The sequence below is a fragment of the Sturnira hondurensis genome, unplaced genomic scaffold (assembly GCF_014824575.4).
Source record: "Sturnira hondurensis isolate 20B ecotype Veracruz unplaced genomic scaffold, ASM1482457v3 Scaffold0014432, whole genome shotgun sequence".
NCBI classification, from domain to species: Eukaryota; Metazoa; Chordata; class Mammalia; order Chiroptera; family Phyllostomidae; genus Sturnira; species Sturnira hondurensis.
In genome coordinates this window covers 1,123,904-1,143,556 of record NW_028087063.1, presented here as the reverse complement: position 1 = coordinate 1,143,556, position 19,653 = coordinate 1,123,904, and the positions used below count along the sequence as shown (strand labels likewise).

Here is a 19,653-nt window from a genome sequence, read left to right as displayed (position 1 = left end):
GTAGGTTAGGCATTAAATATTGTCATTTATTTATCTTAGTACCAAGTACATAGGCACTTTCTAGATTAGAACATTGTCTTATTTAAACAAATTTTATTTCCATAATATTTGTATCTCTATTATATCCAGAGATATAAATATATATCTCTAGATATGTATGTATCTAGAGATACAATATCTAGATATAATAGAGAGATATATATCTCTAGATATATATCTCTAGATATATATCTCTCTATTATATCTAGAGTATCTCAAAAATACTTTTTTGTATTTTCTTTACATCAATATATATATCCTTTGTAAGAGTTCTTTTCAATATTTGAACACTGAAAATTTTACTATGCCAAAATGTTCTAAACTAGTAAATCAAGAGAAAGAGTTTTTATAAAACAATTCTTGGTTGCTGAAGTGATTAAGATGAGGAGAAGATCATGCAATTTAGGATTAGTGATTTACTATAGATTTGAGAAAAATTTAGACCTATGGACCTTCAGGTATTTTATTTAAGTTCAGTATATCTTGTTATGTTTTGGAAATGACATGACAGTAAATGTGGGCCTCTGCACCTGATGTGAAGGAAGGGATTTGCAAATGCTGCTTCTCTTCCATTCTGGGATTTCTATAGGTATCTAAGATACATAGTTTAATGCAGCCAGAATCACGTGTATTTGTCTTTTGACAATAAAATTAGATATGTGGCATTTACAAAGAAAATAAAGTTAATTATATTGATTTTTAAAACCCTAAGTATTGTCTTTTGAATCACTGTGACTAAGTAAGTCCCTTCCTAAAGGAATACTACAAAACATTAAATATTTCAAAGATGTAAAAAAAATAGCCTATATAGCCCTGGCTGGTGTAGCTCAGTGGATTGAGCACAGGCCTGCGAACCAGAGTATCAAGGTTCTATTCCCAGTCAGGGCACATGCCTGGGTTGCAGGCTGGTTCCCTGCAGGCCAACTCCCAGCAGGGGATGCACGAAAGGCAACCATACATTGATGTTTCTCTCCTTCCCCTCTAAAGATACATAAATAAATAAAATCTTAAAAAACATAAAAAATAGCCTATATAATTTCTAATGGAAGCTCAAATATTTTTGAAAATTACTTTGTAAACCAAATGATTATTACCAATTTATAACATGTCTCGAATGGCACTATAACCCTGACATGATCAAGTGTAAGGATGTATTGTGAATCATTGTATTTGAGAAAATTCAGCATTACCTGCCCATGCATCATATGTATTAACATTGCTTTTTTCTTCCCCCCAAACTCCAGGAACAATATGAATTATATTGTGAAATGGGCTCCACTTTTCAGCTCTGTAAAATTTGTGCTGAGAACGACAAAGACGTCAAGATCGAGCCGTGCGGCCACTTGATGTGCACCTCTTGTCTTACGGCGTGGCAGGTATAATCGGGCCCAGCCCCGTGAACAGCTTTCTCATACTTCCTGTCAGGGTTCGTCTTTCCGGTTCTCTTCATCCAGTGAGTCGGGAAATAGTGCTGATATTGGCTTTGTTGGAGTAGTTGTTAATAAAAACTCATATTTGAATTTCTTTTATTTATATAATTTGATTTTATGTTGAATTAAGTTGTATTTTAATTTTATGGTATTTTATTTTATATCCGTCACCATGCATTCCCCCTATGCCCTCTTCCGCCTGCCCCCCTCCCCCCTCCCCGACAATCACCACACTGTTGTCTCTGCCCCCAGTCCTTTCTTTCCCTTTTCGTTCACTCCCTCCACCTTCACACCGCCAGAGCTGTCAGCCTTCTGTGTATGTGTTTGTCTCTATTTTGCTTGTTAGTTTATAATTTGATTTTTTGCTGTGCTTTATGTTTTGTTTCTTTTGCTTCTATAACTTTGTATTAGTCATAGTAGTTCTACTTCTGTAAAAGTATTTGTTTTAGTCACTTACCCATGTTACCAGTTAACTGTATTTATACAATTTACTGCAGATCAGGTCCTGCTTACAGCAGGCCAGACTGTATAGCAGAGTAAACCCTAGTAGATAAAGCGTATGTTAATGTTCCAGCCCCCTCTCTTCTCCTGAAGAAGTAGGGCTCCAATCTCACACGCACTGTGGCTGCTTGGTAAGGCCAAAATGGGGGAATGGGATGGGAAATGTCTCCCAAGTATTTATGGTTCCCACAGAAACCGGCAGCAAATTTTTCAACTTGCAGAAGCAGAATCGAAGATAAACTGCCTTCCCCTCTCTAGGCAAATGTTCAGTAAATGTAAACTGATTTGATTTTTTTAATAAGACCTAGAGAATAACTGGTCTCCGCAAGGGCTTTCTTGTATTTCTTTAACTGTAATAAAGGGTGAGATTTAAAAATAGATCATTGGACAGAATTTCCAATTTTGAGTGCGTGGAGGAGTCTCAAAATATTTAGATCATACCATTTTTAACTGCTATTTAACACAGCCAATATTGATGTGCATGTGATTGATGGGGCTTAGAAAGCAAATAGTTAAATTTCAGTCCTTTTTAAAAATTGCAGCTGAGTATATAACCAATATCCCCCCACCGTAGTCCTGAGCCCTCTCAGCGCTTGGTGTTCTCTGCAGCGCAGACCTTGCCTTGCCGGAGGAAGGGCCCCCGTAGAGCGTCCATCCCGGAGGGGAATGCACACTGGAGGGGTGTGAATGCCCACTGAGCTCATTACTCAGTAATGAAATGTAATGATTTTCACCTGTTCACAATCTTATGAGAAGGGGTCTCTTCTTCCTTTGGGGATATTTAAAAATGGGTGAAAAAAAGAGGAAGAACTAGGAAATTAATTACAATTGAGCTAAGTTTTCAAAGCCATCCCTGAACTCCTGATATCCTTGTTTACTCAGTTAAAATCATTCAACATCCCTATACTTCTCTCTCTCAGTACACACTGGGGTTACATTTTACTTCAGTTTTTCCTTGATATCCTTGCCCTAACAACTCGCCTTTATTCCTTCCTGATGTTGGCGAATTTTGCACAGTATAGGAGAAATTGGAGGAAGGAGGACGTTCAGTATGTCATCAGGAAGTTCACTCTCATTTTCTGGGCACTTGATTGCTATTTAAGTGTTAGCAATAGTAGTTTGCATACTTAGAAATGTTGTTTTTATAAATGACTTTCGATAAATTTAGCTAAGCTGGTAGAAGGTGAAACTGTTTGCAAGTGTGTTTCAAATGCCACCCTGACTGAGATGGGACTACTTTAGGATGCTGTGCTTTACCTGGTACCCATTGAGTACTGTATTTCAGTGTAAGTATTAAACTGACAGAGGTTCAGTATGCATGTCACTCCTTTGGATTGACCTATGCCTTCAGTGTGGTGGGATGGTTCTCACAGGTACAAATAGTGAAAATTTTCATCCTCCCTAAAAAAACCTAGAATTTTAGGCTGGTACAGATTCCCAGTACTATGCCTCCCTGGATGACTGGGCATTCCAGCCTCCTCTCTTGCAGCCCTGTCTAGGGGCACAGACAAACACACATATTGTGGGACTTGGCATCTTTAACTCAATACTAAACTTGTCTTTGGAAGTTAAGTGGATTGAAAAAGTCAGAAGCTCTCAATAGTTTGCCAGACACCTTTGATTAACAAAGATTATTATTTAAAGTGTTGTACAAAAGTGTTTACCGGTGGCCTAGTATGAATAAAAGAGCAAAACTGGACATAACCCCCGCAAAAGATTTTATTTTACTTTCTGTATACTTTTGAAATCTATACCTTTTAACATTTCAGGGTCAGTGCTATATAGTTTATTAAAGTTTGTGAACTATTTGCAATAGGAATGTTATGTGCAAAAGATACGGGAATTTCCCAGTTGTCAGTGGTGTTTTTATTACTCTTTGTGCTTTACATTGCTACAGCTTCTCTGTATGTGCATTCTCCAAATGGTGCAGTTCCTCTTGCTAGTAGCTGATCAATTCCTTGATTCACTTCATGCTTTTTTGCATTGATCACATGGCCTTCTATGAAGATATGTCCAATCATATTTGTAAATTGTTAACATTTGCTATTTCTGTTTTACTCTGAAGTACCTCTCATTTCTCAGCTTCACTTTCAGAACTTGAGGAAGTGCATCAATTACCAAGCACCAAAAACAGTCTGAATAGAATTTTAGGAGAAGCCATATAAAAAAGTAGTAATGGAATAGTAGTTTGCTAAATAAAGTAGTAACAAAAGATGACAAATTTATAAGTACTCAGAGGTTGAAATAATAATAAAAAGAAATCATACTCATGGCACCAGGGATTAGAGTTATTAATGTCTTAATCTGATCATAGAATTTTTCATATAGAGTAATGAAAAGTGTGCTAAGGAATTATTTCAGCATTATTTTTTATTCTTCCCACACAAGGCAGTTCATGATTAATAAGTAGTTTTCTTATATATGTTCCTGTAAGCTCTTCATTGTATTTGTATTGTAAACATTTGTCTATTTACCCTTTTCTCCCCTAAAGTGTGCATTGCTTTACCTATTTTAGAACTCCTCTCGAGTACTCAAGCATGCTACCTACCTACACATTAGTAATTATGACTGTATGCTACAGGTTATGTAAATGGAAGAAAAGAGGACTGAGATTACATTAAATAAAAGGACATTGATACTGTAAATCAGTTTCAAAAAGCCCTTATAATGTCTTAGTTCTGTCCATTTCCCTTTTGAGAAGATTCTATGATCTTATCAGAGAACTTTTCTCATGCTCAAAAACTGAGAATGAATTCTAAGGATTTTAAACATCAGATCAATTTTTACATTCAGTAGTTGGGTGATTCCCTTCAACTTATCACAGTTCGAGTTTTTCCACTTATTTTTTATTCCATGTTATTTTACTTTTATTGCCTGCAATAATATAATGCAGAGGCAGTAAAGCTGAGTTTCTTTTTTAAAGATTTTATTTATTTATTTTTAGAGAGGTGGGAAAGGAGAGAGAAAGAGAGGGAGAGAAACATTAATGTGTGACAGAAACATTGATCAGTTACCTCTTGCTTGCACCCCAATTGGGGACCAGGCATGCAACCCAGGCGTGTCTCCTGACCAACCCACAACCTTTCTCTTCGTGGGACAGTGCTCAACCAACTGAGACATGTTGGTCAGGGTAAAGCCGAGTTTCTTTTTAGTGCTTTCTTACACCAAGAAACACGGCATCATGATCCCTTATTCAAGTTTTCTGTACCCGGAAGACTGTTCTTAGGCCACGGTTTGGAAGAATTCCAAAGAGATATTCCATACATAGTCTCTGTTATCTCAATGGGATCTTAGTGTTCAAAGGAAGCTTCAACTTTTGAACATTTCTGCTTTTGGGATCTGAATGTTTCTTCATTTACATATAGATTTGACACCGTGGTGCTTCCTGCTAACCAGCAGAACTGTTCTGGCAGCTTTCATATGTTGTATGAACCTGAAATGTTTGACAATCATTTAAAAATGTGATCACAAACGCACCCATTGCTGAATAAAAATAAAAGTCTTACATAGTTAATACAGTTGACTAACATTACCTATTCCAAAACCCTTACATTGTAGCCTTAATGAGTTGTTCACTGGACTTAACCTAATTGATGGTGAATAAGAAAACAAAATCATTGAACATCTTCATAGTTGTGCAATACACTGTCAGACATTGTATCTCAACCTATAGCTGTAATAGGAAATAGATGAGTGTTATGTCTGTGGATATGAGTGCATGTAGTTAAAATGTCTCTTTTGCAACTTTCTCCTTATTTAAAATGGTACAGGTTTACAGTCCATATTTTCTGACTGAAGCCAAGTGTTTCTATTTTATATGCATATATGTTTTTTCTTTGGAGAAAAGGTGAAGTTTTTAAACTTAATTATGCACAGGGATCATTTATTTTGCTTTTCCTAACTGGTTTGGTAGAAGCAGACACAGATTTGTTTCATCTGTCATTCTTCATGATTTCAAATCCATTAATTCATTTACTAATTTATTTACTTAGGAAACATTCCTTAAACAGCTGCTGTGTCTTGAGTTCTGTACCAGTCTCTGAGCTAAGAACACTAAGAAATAGCCCCTACCCTCAAGAAGTTAAAATTAAATCTGTGAGTTTTATATTAAGGAGCATGGTATTAATAATTGCTTCAAATGAACATCCTGTTATCCTTCATATTTAATTATGGATAAGATGTATTTTTTGTTACTTTGTCTTATTTTGGTGGAGCTTGCTGATATGGAAAGGATTTTAAAGGCTGTATGTCTGCCAAGAAACTCTGATAAATCAGTCAGAGTCCAATTGGAAATATTAAACCCTGGCCATAAAACATTACGCCTGTGCGAACATCTAGCAAGTCGTTCCTTGCCAACTTTTCCTTCTAGTTGATGCCCTACTTTGTTTTAATTGAAATTTATTGGAGACTTAAATTTTAGGTAATTAACAGAAACCCTAAGAAATGCACGGTAGCAGTGTCAGTTGTTACAGGCTGCAAGCAGTTACTCTTTAATTGCTGCCATAATGGTCCGATAGTCATGCCTCTGAAGAAGTGTCAGATACTTTTTCTCCTTCTGAAACATTTGTTATTAAATAAATTGAATAAGCAAGCCAGAGTTTGCAAAGAATACTAAATAAGTTGAATCATCACTTCTCTAGAGGCATTCTTTGAAACAGGATCATGCTGGGTGTGGTATTTCTGTTCTAACTTTGGCAATAAAACTTGGAGGGCTTTTTTCACTTCCACACAATTCCATGGATATTAACAAAATATGTTTTCTTCATCTTGAATTCCTCCCTATCTTCCCTTTTTGTAGTAGCATATTATGCACCTATGATAATTGCAGGGTAACCACGTAAAGTATAAAGTAAGGAATTGTTTCCATTCTATGTTTTTTCCCCCAGGAATTCAGAAAATAGTTCTCTGAGCTCATGACTGGCACAAACTCAAAACCATGTTCATCAAATATATCTTTCAAAATAAAAATGGATACTCATGTATTGAAATTTGCAGACTTGTTTTGATTACTACTAAGGATTTCAATTAAAAATACAATTAGTTTTTTCCTATGATTATTTCTTTTGCATACTTTTTCAAAATAAAGGAAAGATACAGTGTTCAAAAAAGTCAATAGATGTAAATCAGTAAGCTCTGATTTTACTATGACATGTGATTAAAGAGATTTTATGGATGCCCTATGTTTAGTGAGCATTGTCAGAGAAAAAAAATGTGTAGTTCTCTAAGACAGGTGAGAAGCCAGTAGCATCACATTCAAGGCATTAAGAAATAATCTTTTACTGCATCTTCCTTCAAAAGTGACCAATTTCTAGCCTCTGTGAAATTTTGTAACTGTAGTACTATAAATATTTGCCTTTAAGAATGCTACAGATTGGTATTTACATCTTTGATTACATGTTGTGTCTTTTTGTGTATGGTAAAATGTCGGAGCTCCTCCATTTTGGGAGTGATGCAGGGGCTACTTAAGTTGTACAAAACTGTTGTTCTAATGATTGATGAGCTAAAGTTCTTAATTCTACAGAGGACAGGAATGGAAAAGGTGAGATAGATATGAGAAATTAAAATCTGGAAGAGGAAATGTGTATCTCTGACTCTAGTGGCTACATTAAATAGATGCTCACTGCATATACTGACGCTTCGGAAACATTTTCAGTTGGTTCTAACAAGGGCCTTTAACAGGTGCTGTGAAAGTTGGCTCCATTAAATTAAATGTCTTCAGAATGCAAACTCTCATAAACTTTGTGCATTAAAGCTTTAAAATGGATTCTAGAAACATATTCAAAAGAAAAGCTATTATTATGTTAAAACAATACCACAAGGAATAGTGTAATTACTAGGACAAATTTTTCATCTTCATATTGAACATTGAGGCTTTTCAATTAGAGCAAATAGAATATTTATTGCTTATAGTTACTTCTTTAACTGAAACTTGTAGCTAAATTATTGTTGTATAGTATAGTGGTAGTACAGTGATGAAAGATCATGATCTTAGAACAGACTTCTAGGGTGGAATTTCTTATTGACTCTTCTTTAGCTGTGTGACCTCCCTCATATTATGTACATTTTCAATGTTCTTTTTGGCAAAATGTGAGTAATAACTGTACCCGTCCTATACATAGGATTACATGAAATAATACATGGCTAGTGCTTACAACAGTGCCTGGAATTTTAGCTGTTACTGTTCCTAATATAGTAACTGATAGTATCACTTTAGGAAGATATCTCATATTTCTGATTATTTTTAATTTATATACACTGATAATTGTGCAGTTTTTAAATTCATTGTATTATAAGATAGAATTCTTATGGATATACAGATTTTTTTTACATGCTCAAATATGTTTTCTTGCTTATCTTACTATGTTTATTCTTGAGAATATTTTTATAGTAGTTATACCACCTGGAATTTACATAGCAGTTTGGAAAGCTCCCCCCGCCCATAGTCAATTTTATTTCTACGTCCTGTGTAGCTGTGAGCAAACCATTTCTCTTACCTATTTCATCTTTTTCAAAAATCTATTTTATTGATTATGCTATTACAGTTGTCCCATTTCCCCCTCTTTTCTTCCCTCCGCCCAGGGCACCCCCTCCCACCTGCATTCCCCCCCCTTTAATTCATGTCCATGGGTTGTACATATAAGTTCTTTGGCTTCTACATTTCCGATATTATTCTTAACCTCCCCCGTCTATCTTCTACCTACCATTTATGCTACTTACTCCCTGTACCTTTTCCCCTGCTCTCTCCCCATCCACTCTCCCACTGATAACCCTCCATGTGATCTCCAATTCTGTGATTCTGTTCCTGTTCTGGTTGTTTTCTTAGTTTTTGTTTTTGTTTTTATTTTAGATTTGGTTGTTAGTAACTGTGAGTTTGTTGTCGTTTTAAAGTTCATGTTTTTGATCTTCCTTTTTTTTAGATAAGTCCCTTTAACATTTCATATAATAAGGGCTTGGTAATCATAAACTCCTTTAACTTGAGCTCATCTGAGCAGCACTCTGTCTGCCCTTCCCATTCTAAATGATGGCTTTGTTGAATAGAATAATCTTGGATATAGGTCCTTGCCCTTCATGACTTGGAATACTTCTTTCCAGTCCCTTCTTGCTTGCAAGGCCTCTTTTAAGAAATCAGCTGATAGTCTTATGGGAACTCCTTTGTAGGTAACTATCTCCTTTTCTCTTGCTGCTTTTAAGATTCTCCCCTTATCCTTAATCTTGCTAATGTAATTATGATGTGCCTTGGTGTGTTCCTCCTTGGGTCCAGCTTGTTTGGGACTCTCTGAGCTTCCTGGATTTCCTGAAAATCTGTTTCCTTTGCCAGATTGGGGAAGTTCTCCTTCATTATTTGTTCAAATAAGTTTTCAATTTCTTGCTTTTCCTCTTCTTCCAGTACCCCTATGATTTGGATGTTGGAATGTTTAAAGATGTCTTGGAGTTCCTAAGCCTCTCCTCATTTTTTGAATTCTTGTTTCTTCATTCTGTTCTGGTTGGTTGTTTATTTCTTCCTTCTGGTCCACACCATTGATTTGAGTCCCACTTTCCTTCTTGTCACTGTTGATTCCCTGTAGGTTTTCCTTTATTTTACATAATGTAACCTTTATTGTTGCCTGGGTCTTTTTTATGCTGTAGGAGTAGCCAGTGAGTTCCTGGAGCATCCTGATTACCAGTGTTCTGAACTCTGCATCTGGGTTGGCTATCTCTTTGTCACTTATTTGTATTTTTTTCTAGAGCTTTGATTCGTTCTTTTATTTGGGCCATTTTTTTTCCTCTCAGTGCACCTGTTATGTAGTAAGGGGCGGAGCCTTAAGTGTTCACCAGGGTGGGGCAACCCACGTCGCTGCATCATGGTGTTGTATGTGGGGGAGAGGTCTGAAAGGGAACAGTGCCACTTGCTCTGCCTTCTGCCAGTTTTCGGTCACTTCCCCCGCTTCCCACAAGCAAGCTAGGCCCTTCTGGTGCCGATTCCTGGGTGGATGGGTTTGTGCACATTCTAGGACCCTGTGCGTCTCTCCAATGAACTCTCCTGGGAGGTTGGGAGTTTCTCTCCCTGCCACCTCAACCTCCACTGTGTTTTCAGGCAGAGGTTTGAGACTCTATTTCCCCCACAGTGGCACCCTGGGTTGTGTGGTCTGTCATGTCCCCCAGTTGTTCCTCCCAGTTTATCTGTAAGTGAATGTGGGACCGCCTGGTCCTCCACCCACTGCCTTGCTGCGAGTCCTCTCTGCCTGGATGCCCATCTCCTCCCCTCCTACGGGTCTGGATGAATGTTTCTTCTTTAACTCCTTGGTTGTCAGACTTCCATACAATTTAATTTTCTGTCAGCTCTGGTGGTTTTTTGTTTTTAAATTTGATGTTGTCCTTCTTTTGGTTGTACAAGGAGGCACAGTATATCTACCTATGCCTCCATCTTGGTGGGAAGTCTCTGGAAAGCTTTGACTAAATTTATCTTGCCTTATATTTAAGATGCCTTTTGAAACATACATTTTCTCAGACCCTGCAAATAAGATGAAATGGCTTATTCAGTGTCACAACTGGTGGGTGTAATATTCCAACCAAACTGTCCTGATTCAGAATGTCGTGCTGCTTTTCCGATTTACTATTTTTGTGGGTCTCCCAGATTAAAACTAGAAGCTCTAAGTCTAGGTCCACCTATGTCTTTTTCCTTCCCCATCATAAAAGCACCAAAGCCAAAATCTTTCCCACTCTGTTATTTGGTCTAAGATTACTATTAATGATCTTCATTCATTCTTTTTACAAGAAGTTATTTAGTTTCTGTGGGGATTATTATGCTCAGAAAATGCTTTCTATGGACCCAATTTACTCTCAGTGTATGTATGTATCCAGCTACATACCAATTTATTTATTTATTTCTAATTGTTCCAGTTTTAGAAAAAAGATTTATGGCAACTTTAAATCTGCACAAAGTATAACAAAGTAGTATAAATTAGATGGATATGGACAACACACCTGCACAGTACAGATATAAAATGCGCTCTAAAATGAGACTCATGAAGTCCTGCGTGTCCTCTCAGGCCTTCCGTGTATATTGAATATGTGTGAAGGCATGAGTGTTTCACTGTAAATTCAAGTTTGTCCTCAAATAATCATCCTGAAAGCAAATACATTTTTTGGAAACTTTTTCTATTTTTCTGTCATGGTTGATTTGTTTTCAGGTTACCTAAACATAATAATTAATACCATTAACTTACATGGTGATTTTCAACCTTTTTTATCTCAGGACACACAAAGTAGTAAAATTTTTCAGCGTACCTCTTGCGGCACCCCAGTGTACCAAGGCGCACTAGTCGAAAATTGATGGATTATAGTATTAAGGGCTGGTATAAGTCTGAATTATTTTATTATGAGCATATTGCATAGTTAAGTTTCAGATAAACATAGTACCTACCGATAAGTTCTGTATCTTTCGTTTTGGGAGTATTTCTTATTTGAGGAAGTGAAATCTACTTACTCAGTTAGAATGGTGGAGTCCCAAGTACTTCCTCTTAGCATTCTCAGAATGTTAATATGTTGGATACTAGAAAAGGGGGTATTTGTTGGTATTTCTTTTTCATTAACATATGCTCTTGATTTTGCATTAAGTATATGTTGACAGAAACATTATTTTAATTATTGAGGCTCAATGCTAATGAGTTACATGCCCGCTAAAGGCATTCTTCATGTGTAGTCAGTCAACCATCTGATAGAAACCAAGGCATAGTACCAAGGTAGCATTTGAGAATTTATGGTTAAACTTAATTTGCATATGACAGTAGTCAGTATACGGAGAAAGAGTAATGGGTGAAATCATATTGTAATAAATACCATTAAGAAGACACATTCAGTGTGATCCGTGAGTGCCAGTCAGAAAGGATATATATTATAGCTATTTTTTGAAATCTAGTAAGTAATATAAACTCTCAACAGAGATAATGCTGACAGAAGATATCTTTCGTGATACATACTCCTAAGACTGCTACTCTGACACACATCACTAATTTGCATAGCATTTCGGAGAGGAGAGATGGAGTAGAACCTAAATTGGGCTTTGTAATAGACTGTTTCCAGTCTTTTTCTTGTACCACCAGGATGCTATTACTGCCTTTTACCTCCTTCTCTTTCCAAACTTAGTCTTTTTAGTGACCTTCTGTTAGGAAATATGTGGCATAAACTGTAAGACCCCTTAACAAAAAAAATGCAAATTGACCTTGGAGGTTCTAAGAAAAGCATCTGTAGTCAAACAGAGTGGCTCACACATTCTAGGCAATGCACTCAAAGATACTGTGGCTACAGTGGTTTAGATTGAGTGGACTCATCTTTAGTTATGGTAGTTGTATTGTAGGTAGATCTTAAGAGATTTTGTACTTCTGAGATATGCATGCTGGAACATTTACAGGTGAGTTTATGTAATGTGTAGGATGTGCTCCAAGTAGTCCAACAGCGGAGGGAGTGAGTAAATGTATAGATGAAACAGGATTGGTCGTGAATTGATAATGGTCGGGGTTGGGTGATAGGTACATCCGAATTTATTAGTTTGGCTAAAAAGCATGTTATGTGTTTTCCGTGCAATGGCTGTAATAGTACTTAATTATCTTTAACTTTATTCAAAACAGTTTTGTTAGATTGATTGTATTGTGGCAGCTGTCATGTCAGCGTGCATTTAAAAAATCAAAATAAGTAAATTTTTGTGTAGCCATTTTAATACTGAAAATGGAAGAAGATACACAATATTTTTGGCATGTTATGCTTTATTATTTCAAAAGTAAAAAACCAACTGAAATACAAAAACAAAACAAAAAAAGATTTGTGCAGTGTGTGGAGAAAGTGCTCTAACTGATTGATCATGTCAAAAGTGGTTTGAGAATTTGTTGGTACAATTGACATTTGGTCAAATAATCCTTTGCCATGGGGCTGTCTCATGAACTGGAAGATGTTTAGCAGCACCCCCGGCCTCTACCCACTAGAAGCCAATAGTGGGAAGTAGATGGTATATTCAGTATTTCCAAATCAGTAAGTTAATGGTGAAAATGAAAAATGTATCTTTTATATTACAGAAAAAATGTAACAAACTTTTTGGCCAACCCAGTATTACACTTTCTGCTTTTGTATGTTTAAAATTTTCTGTAATAGCTTTTTTGTTTTGTTTCCTTTTGTTTTGTTTTAACGTGTGAATGAAGTAGGCCCCACTGCTTTCCATCCTTCATATAGTAAAGACATGGGGAACGTCAGCTCTTTCACATCTTGCTCTTATGCATTGCAGCTGTCTTTTTGAAATTACACAGATTGGTAAGAAAATTCCATGAGAGGCACACAACAGGGATCCCTTTTAACTTTTATAATAAGGGGGTTTCACCCAGATGACAACATATATTGAGTATGTACTTAAGTTTAATGTCCTTGTTATCAAAAGATAGGAGACTTAGTTTTGTGTTAGAAAATACCCATGGAAGATAGAAAAATGAAGTTTCAACTTTATTATCTGTGAAATAAGGACCAAATAATATTTCAGTTGCGTCGAAGCCCACCAGACCTGAACATGTGTGGCAGTAAACAGAAAAGGATTTTGTAGCAGCATGTCTGTATTTTTGCCATCACTTTAGTTCAATTATTTTACCCCAAGATTCTGACCCATATTATTTAACAGTAAATAAATAAGGAATGTTGCAATTTCCTTTCATTACCCAATCCAAGAAGTTTTTCTTTTTTCTTCATTTTGACAATATCTGTGGCAATGTGGATGTTCACCTTGTTAATCTGAGTTACATTTGGGAAGGGCCCTGCCTCAGAGGGGTTGTGCAGTAACTGTCCCGTGAGAGGAGAGTGAGAATGTCATTCCACTGCTGGTCAGAGCACCCCTGCAGCACAGGTGGTCTCCACCTTCCTGTCATTCCAAGGGGGTGGGACGGTCTGGAATTAAGGACTGAGCAGTTTCTGTAAAGATGTTACTTCTCTTTGCATCCCTTGTCTCAGCTTCAAAAATGGTTCTAAGTCATCCCATTTCTGCCTTTACATGATTTTATGATTTTTACTGTGTTTTAAATTACACACTACTAAAGTCAGGGTATAATGCAGGAACAAAAATGCAGTGGCGGTTATCGAACGCCATCTGTGTTTTGTAAGGCAGCACTATCTACAGGGCAGGAAACAGTCTTGCCCTATTTTCCTGCCAGTGATGACTTCTTAGGGCAGTTATATTTGAGAAATGGAATTGGGGAACTATGTACAAAATCTTTAATAATTACTGTAAATAAATTTCTGTTGGAAAAAGTATTTGCACAAACCTTTTTGTAGTGTGGAAGGAGACAAAGGGTGACACTAACCATGTCACATAGTGTGCTTCACATGGGCTCTGGGAACAGTTGATGGCTTCTGAATATGGAGTTACTTTGTGTTTTCCCACTTACAGATCAAGGTTTTAAAAGACGGAGGCAATTAAAATGGCAATATTTAGTCATATTTTTATGCACAGGATCTTTTCCAGAGTGAATTGTAAAATGGATTGTTCTAATTGTTACTATTATTCTATTTATAATAAATTGTTTTCAAAATGTTCTTTTTATAAAATGTTTAGTTAGTACTGGTGCCTGTTGGTAAACAGGGACATGATTCAATTTCCAGTTTTCTGCAGGACTGAAATTTTGATGCATTAATATTATAAGTGAACATTCAGGAAAATTAGGCTCCTTTGCTTTGGCCGAACTTTTTTTAAAGGAAATTTTTTAAAAAATGAAATTTGATGTACTGAACATTTATCACATATTTTGGCTTTCTGTTCTACTCTACTGTCTCTTCAAAACAGACATTTTCCCACTGACTAGCCTAAAAAATCTTTTTTGCAACTTCTTTTTATAGTTACAAAACTTTGGCTCCTCCCAGTACTGTTTTATTTGAACAAAGACCAATCAGCACATTTTTTTTTTGTATTTGTTCAGGAGTCAGATGGCCAGGGCTGCCCCTTCTGTCGCTGCGAAATAAAAGGAACAGAGCCCATAATTGTGGACCCCTTTGATCCAAGAGACGAAGGCTCCAGGTGCTGTAGCATCATTGACCCTTTTGGAATGCCGATGCTGGACTTGGATGACGATGATGACCGAGAGGAGTCCTTGATGATGAACCGGTTGGCAAATGTCCGAAAGGTAAAACTAGAAAACATGGGCTTAGTTAGCGTGGCATGTGGACATGAAAAAGAAATGGTGCTGGCACAAATGGGGTATGACTGAGTGTGTTTTGGAAAGAAAGATTCGGGCATCAAAAGAGGGGAAGGTAGAAGTGATGTGGACAAAATGACGCACTCATACACTGTGAAAGAACTGTGGACCCAAAGTACACTCTCACTAGTTTTAGACTTCAAAAAAGGAGGCGGTGTGAACTTTTATACAGAGGTATGTTACCTAAGACTGGCAATAGGAGATTTGTGAAGAAAAATTTAAGGAAGAAAGTACTAAAATTGGAAACGATGAAACTGATCAAAAATAGTCTTTGTTGAAGTCTAAAAGAAGTATCTGATAAAGTTATTTTATTCCCAGGAAAGCCAGTCTTCCATTTGGCTACTAAGAGGCCACATATGATTTACCTTTGTGCATTTACCATAGTCTGTGGTTTGTTTATCCATATTGCCAAGTCAGAAAATTGATTTTTTCAGTTTACCGAGAATGGATGCTACTGCCCAGTTGGAGTTTATGTAACCAAGCTCACAAGAGACTAGTCAATGAATCAGAATGGGAATTGAGTAATTTGCAAACCAGATACACAGTGATCAAGAGAACTGGACTCTAGATATCAAGCTCTTCTCTGTACAGTAACATACATGAAATTCAGATTATACTCAGAAGCTTTATGCTCTCAATATCAGCAAAATGGCAATGAGAGGTATGAAGGGGCTTGCAAATACTGTGTGAAGGTGACCCCCTGCCTCCTGTGTCATGGCAAGCATGGCTAATCAGTCATGGCCCTCACCAAGTTCAGATTTTGCCTATACAGCCCTATGGAACCTCCACTGTAGTTCATCAAGATTTGGCAGGTAACATGAAACCTATTTGCCATCTAGGTGGAGTGATGATAATGTGTAAGAGCATCAGATTGTATTTGCTATATACATTTATCACTCTGATAGGGAAACACTTGGTACAGAGAACATATGTGGGTATTCAAATATAAATTTTAAATAATTAAAAGGTAATAAAATATAAAAAATTTATTCCTCAGACACACCTGACATATTTTAAATGCTCAATAGCTACTTGTGTTGTGGCTACCATATTAAACTCACAGATACAGAACATTATTCTATAGGTGTTGAAATATGTAATGAAGATATATGTAATAGAAGTATCTATTATCCTATTATCCAGTAGATAATTCTATAGGACAGAGATTCCTTAGATCACTCCTGCACTGTAGGCTCTTATTGAAAGATGTTAAGTCTTGGTACAAAAGATCATTCATTTAAATTTGATAAGCTAATGGCCTTTGCTTCATCTGGATATATGGCCATGATCTAGCACTGGAATCAGCAAATTATGGCCTGTTTTTGTTTGTTTTTCTGTGAGCTAAGAATGGTTTTACATTTTAAATGGTTACATATTTAAATGATTTTGTAAATACCTACGTATTTCATTGACTTTGCATCTTGGCCTGCAAAGCCTAGAATATTTACCGTGTGGCCCTTACGAAGAAGACTGCAGCCCTTGGGTCTAGGGCACTATAAGCCAGTAGAGGATGGTACTGAATGCATGTACTGTAATAGGGAATGAAGGAAAAGTGTTTGAAAAAGCATGCAACAGTTCAAGACTTTAAGTGACTTAGATGGTAATTTTTTCTAACTAGCAAAAAGGCATTTCAGTATTCTTAACCAGATGGAATTTCTTCTTTCAGTGATTCATGTCAGGGGAGGGGAGTGGGGTGTGAAAAATAATTCTTTCAAGAGTGTTGTATACTTTACTGCTTGGGGGAAAGCAGTATTTTCCCCATGTGATTTTTGGAAAAAGTTGCAGTCTTGGCCTGTCTTCCACTGAGTGAAGTAGAATCTTGAGCTTTTTAAAAAATTTTATGTATTTTAATTGTTGTTCCAGACATTTTTCTGTCTTTTACTCCCAATCCCAGCACGCCCCCCCCCCCCAGTGCTTCCCCCCTCCCTCCCATTTCCACCCACTTAGTTTTTGTCCGTGTGTCCTTTATACTTGTTCCTGTAAACCCTTCTCCCTTTCCCCTGAAATTCCCTCCCCTCTCCCCTCTGGTCACTGTCAGCCTGTTCTCCATTTCAGTGTCTTTGGTTATATTTTTGCTTGTTTGTTTTGTCTTTAGGTTCCTGTTAAAGGTGAGATCATATGGTATTTGTCTTTCACCGCCTGGCTTATTTCACTCAGCATAATGCTTTCCAGTTCCATCCATGCTGTTGCAAAGCTCCTTCTTTCTTTCTGCTGCATAGAATTTGTCAGCAGTGGCTCTGGCAAGTGGAAGGAATGACTGGTAGCATAAAATGAGCAGAATGATGGAAGGTGACTCCGGTGGTTTGCCCTGATCTTTTCACCGCTTTCAAGGCCGTGCATGTTTTGTTCTCCCTAGCACACCAGTGAGCGTTCTGTCAGGGGAGCTGAGGGATTTTCACATTAATCTTCTCTCTAGTTTGTGTGAAAAGGAGAATGGTGCTTCCAGATGTCATTGTTCCAAAAGCCCCACTTCAGTGGTGTATTTGGCGGTCAATAGTACCGTTTAATAAAGCTTTCACTGCAGTCAGTGTTACTTCTGTACATTCCTATGGCAGTTAGATATTGGAAAAATGTAAAGAACTTGGAGTTATTTGTTCTTAAATTGAGGAATCATTTGAATTAAATGTCTTTATGTGCACTGATCTGCCTCTAGTCCATTAAACAAATTGTTGATTTTATAATATTTCACAAATTGCTGTCACTTAAATGTCAGTAAAATCTAAATTTTAATGTGCATATAAGCATCAGTTCTTTCTGAATAACTGGCAAAAATATTGCTATGACATTATGTTCCTAGAATACTCAATATGTACTTCTACTTCAGTAGTTATACTAGATGATTAGAGGAATATCTTCTCTATTAGACTATTAATTCATAAGCCTAGGGTCAGCTTCTTGTCTACCTTTTGTTCCTGGCACCTAAACACAGTGTTATCTACTAAGTGAAATAATGAATGCACATGCATGCTTACATGCTCTTTGGGGACAGTAACCCAATTCTACACTTTTTTTGTCTTTGTTCCAATCTGAAGACTGAATATATATGTACAATATATCAAATTAGAGATTTTATTCAGTTCTGTCTTGTAGCTGAGTTTATAAACAACTATCGCATGGTCATTTTGACATAGTAGCTGTTCTGGAATTTTCCTCTTCTAGGGTTCTTTTTTAAAAAATTGAGAGAGGAAGAGGGAGAGAGAGAAACAAGTTGATTTGAGAGAGAGAAACAACTCATTGGTTGACTCTTGTATGTGCCTGATGGGAGCTCAAAACCCATAACCTCTGTGTAATGGGATGACACTCTAACCAACTGAGCTACTTGGCCAGGGTACCTCCTTTATGTTCTTTAAATCATTCTTTTGCCTCACTCACTTATTTTTTATTTTTCACCCTTTTTTATTGTATTTTTTTATTACCATTTAGTCCCTTTGTACCCGCCTACCCCACCCCGTAATCACCACACTGTTGTTCATGTCAGTGAGTCTTCTTTCCTTTTTGCTCAGTCCCTCCACACCCTACCCTCCCTCCCTTAGCTGTCTGGCATCCTGTTATATCTGAATCTGTCTCTCTGTGCTGGTTTAGTTTAGTGTATTCATTCATTTTTAAATCATTTCATTTTCTCATCTCCAAGAGTGACTGTCAGTCATTGTCCAGCAGAATGATTTCAATTTTTTATCTGCTTTTTAAAATACTCATCTTTCTCCTCTTTTATGAACAGGTTGATGACTACATTATGGAATCTTTCTACCTATCTTATTCGTATTTCCTTCTTTAAATTAGTAATGCTTCCATCATATTATACATGACTGAGTTCTTTATATATTCCTGTTACCATGGTGACATCCCACTACTGGAGTTTATAAATAGTAGCATACTAAACATTAGACTTTATTATTATGAGTTATTTATAATAAGGTATTATAAGACTTATTATTATAAGGTATATTTAATAATGCTAATCTTACAGAAGCAAATGGAGCCTACAAATCTATAATATAGTATATATTTGTCACCTTTCTTGATATAGACTATTTTATGATTTTACCTAGAAGATGTTTTAGAATTTGCTTAAAATTGTACCATAGCCTGTGTTCTTGATTTGTCAGAATTTCTAGGATGATTGGATCTGATGTGAGCCCTCAAAGGAATTCCAGGGTATGATTGGTAGGCCCACATCCTTCTCTCTGACTTCAATGAGATCAGAGCTTAGAAAAGGTGTCTGTGTGGCTAGTCAGAATTTTGTTTCATTTTGCCAGAGGTGTAAAGAGGCATCTAAATAGTTCCTTAGCAGTCATGTTAATAGAATGTATTATTCACCAAGTACATAAAATTACAAGCAAAAAAAAAGATTTGCATACAAAATAAATATGTTGATGGACTGGCCTGGTATATGAACCCAAATTAATTCCTTTGGTCTTAAACATTTTATTTATTTTTTTAAAGAGTACATAAAATGTAAATGAATTGCCATATAAGAACAA

General features: G+C 36.6%; 1 protein-coding gene across 6 annotated transcripts in view; it reads left to right on the top strand.

The window, feature by feature from the left end:
• CBLB (Cbl proto-oncogene B) overlaps positions 1-19,653 on the top strand; it is a 219,550-nt gene that overhangs the window by 122,236 nt on the left and 77,661 nt on the right. For all 6 annotated transcript variants that reach the window (XM_037063336.1, XM_037063340.1, XM_037063339.1 and 3 more), the window contains exons 9-10: positions 1,284-1,415; positions 14,897-15,100. In XM_037063336.1, the coding sequence (XP_036919231.1) occupies positions 1,284-1,415; positions 14,897-15,100 (336 nt within the window). The remainder of the gene's footprint in view (positions 1-1,283; positions 1,416-14,896; positions 15,101-19,653) is intronic.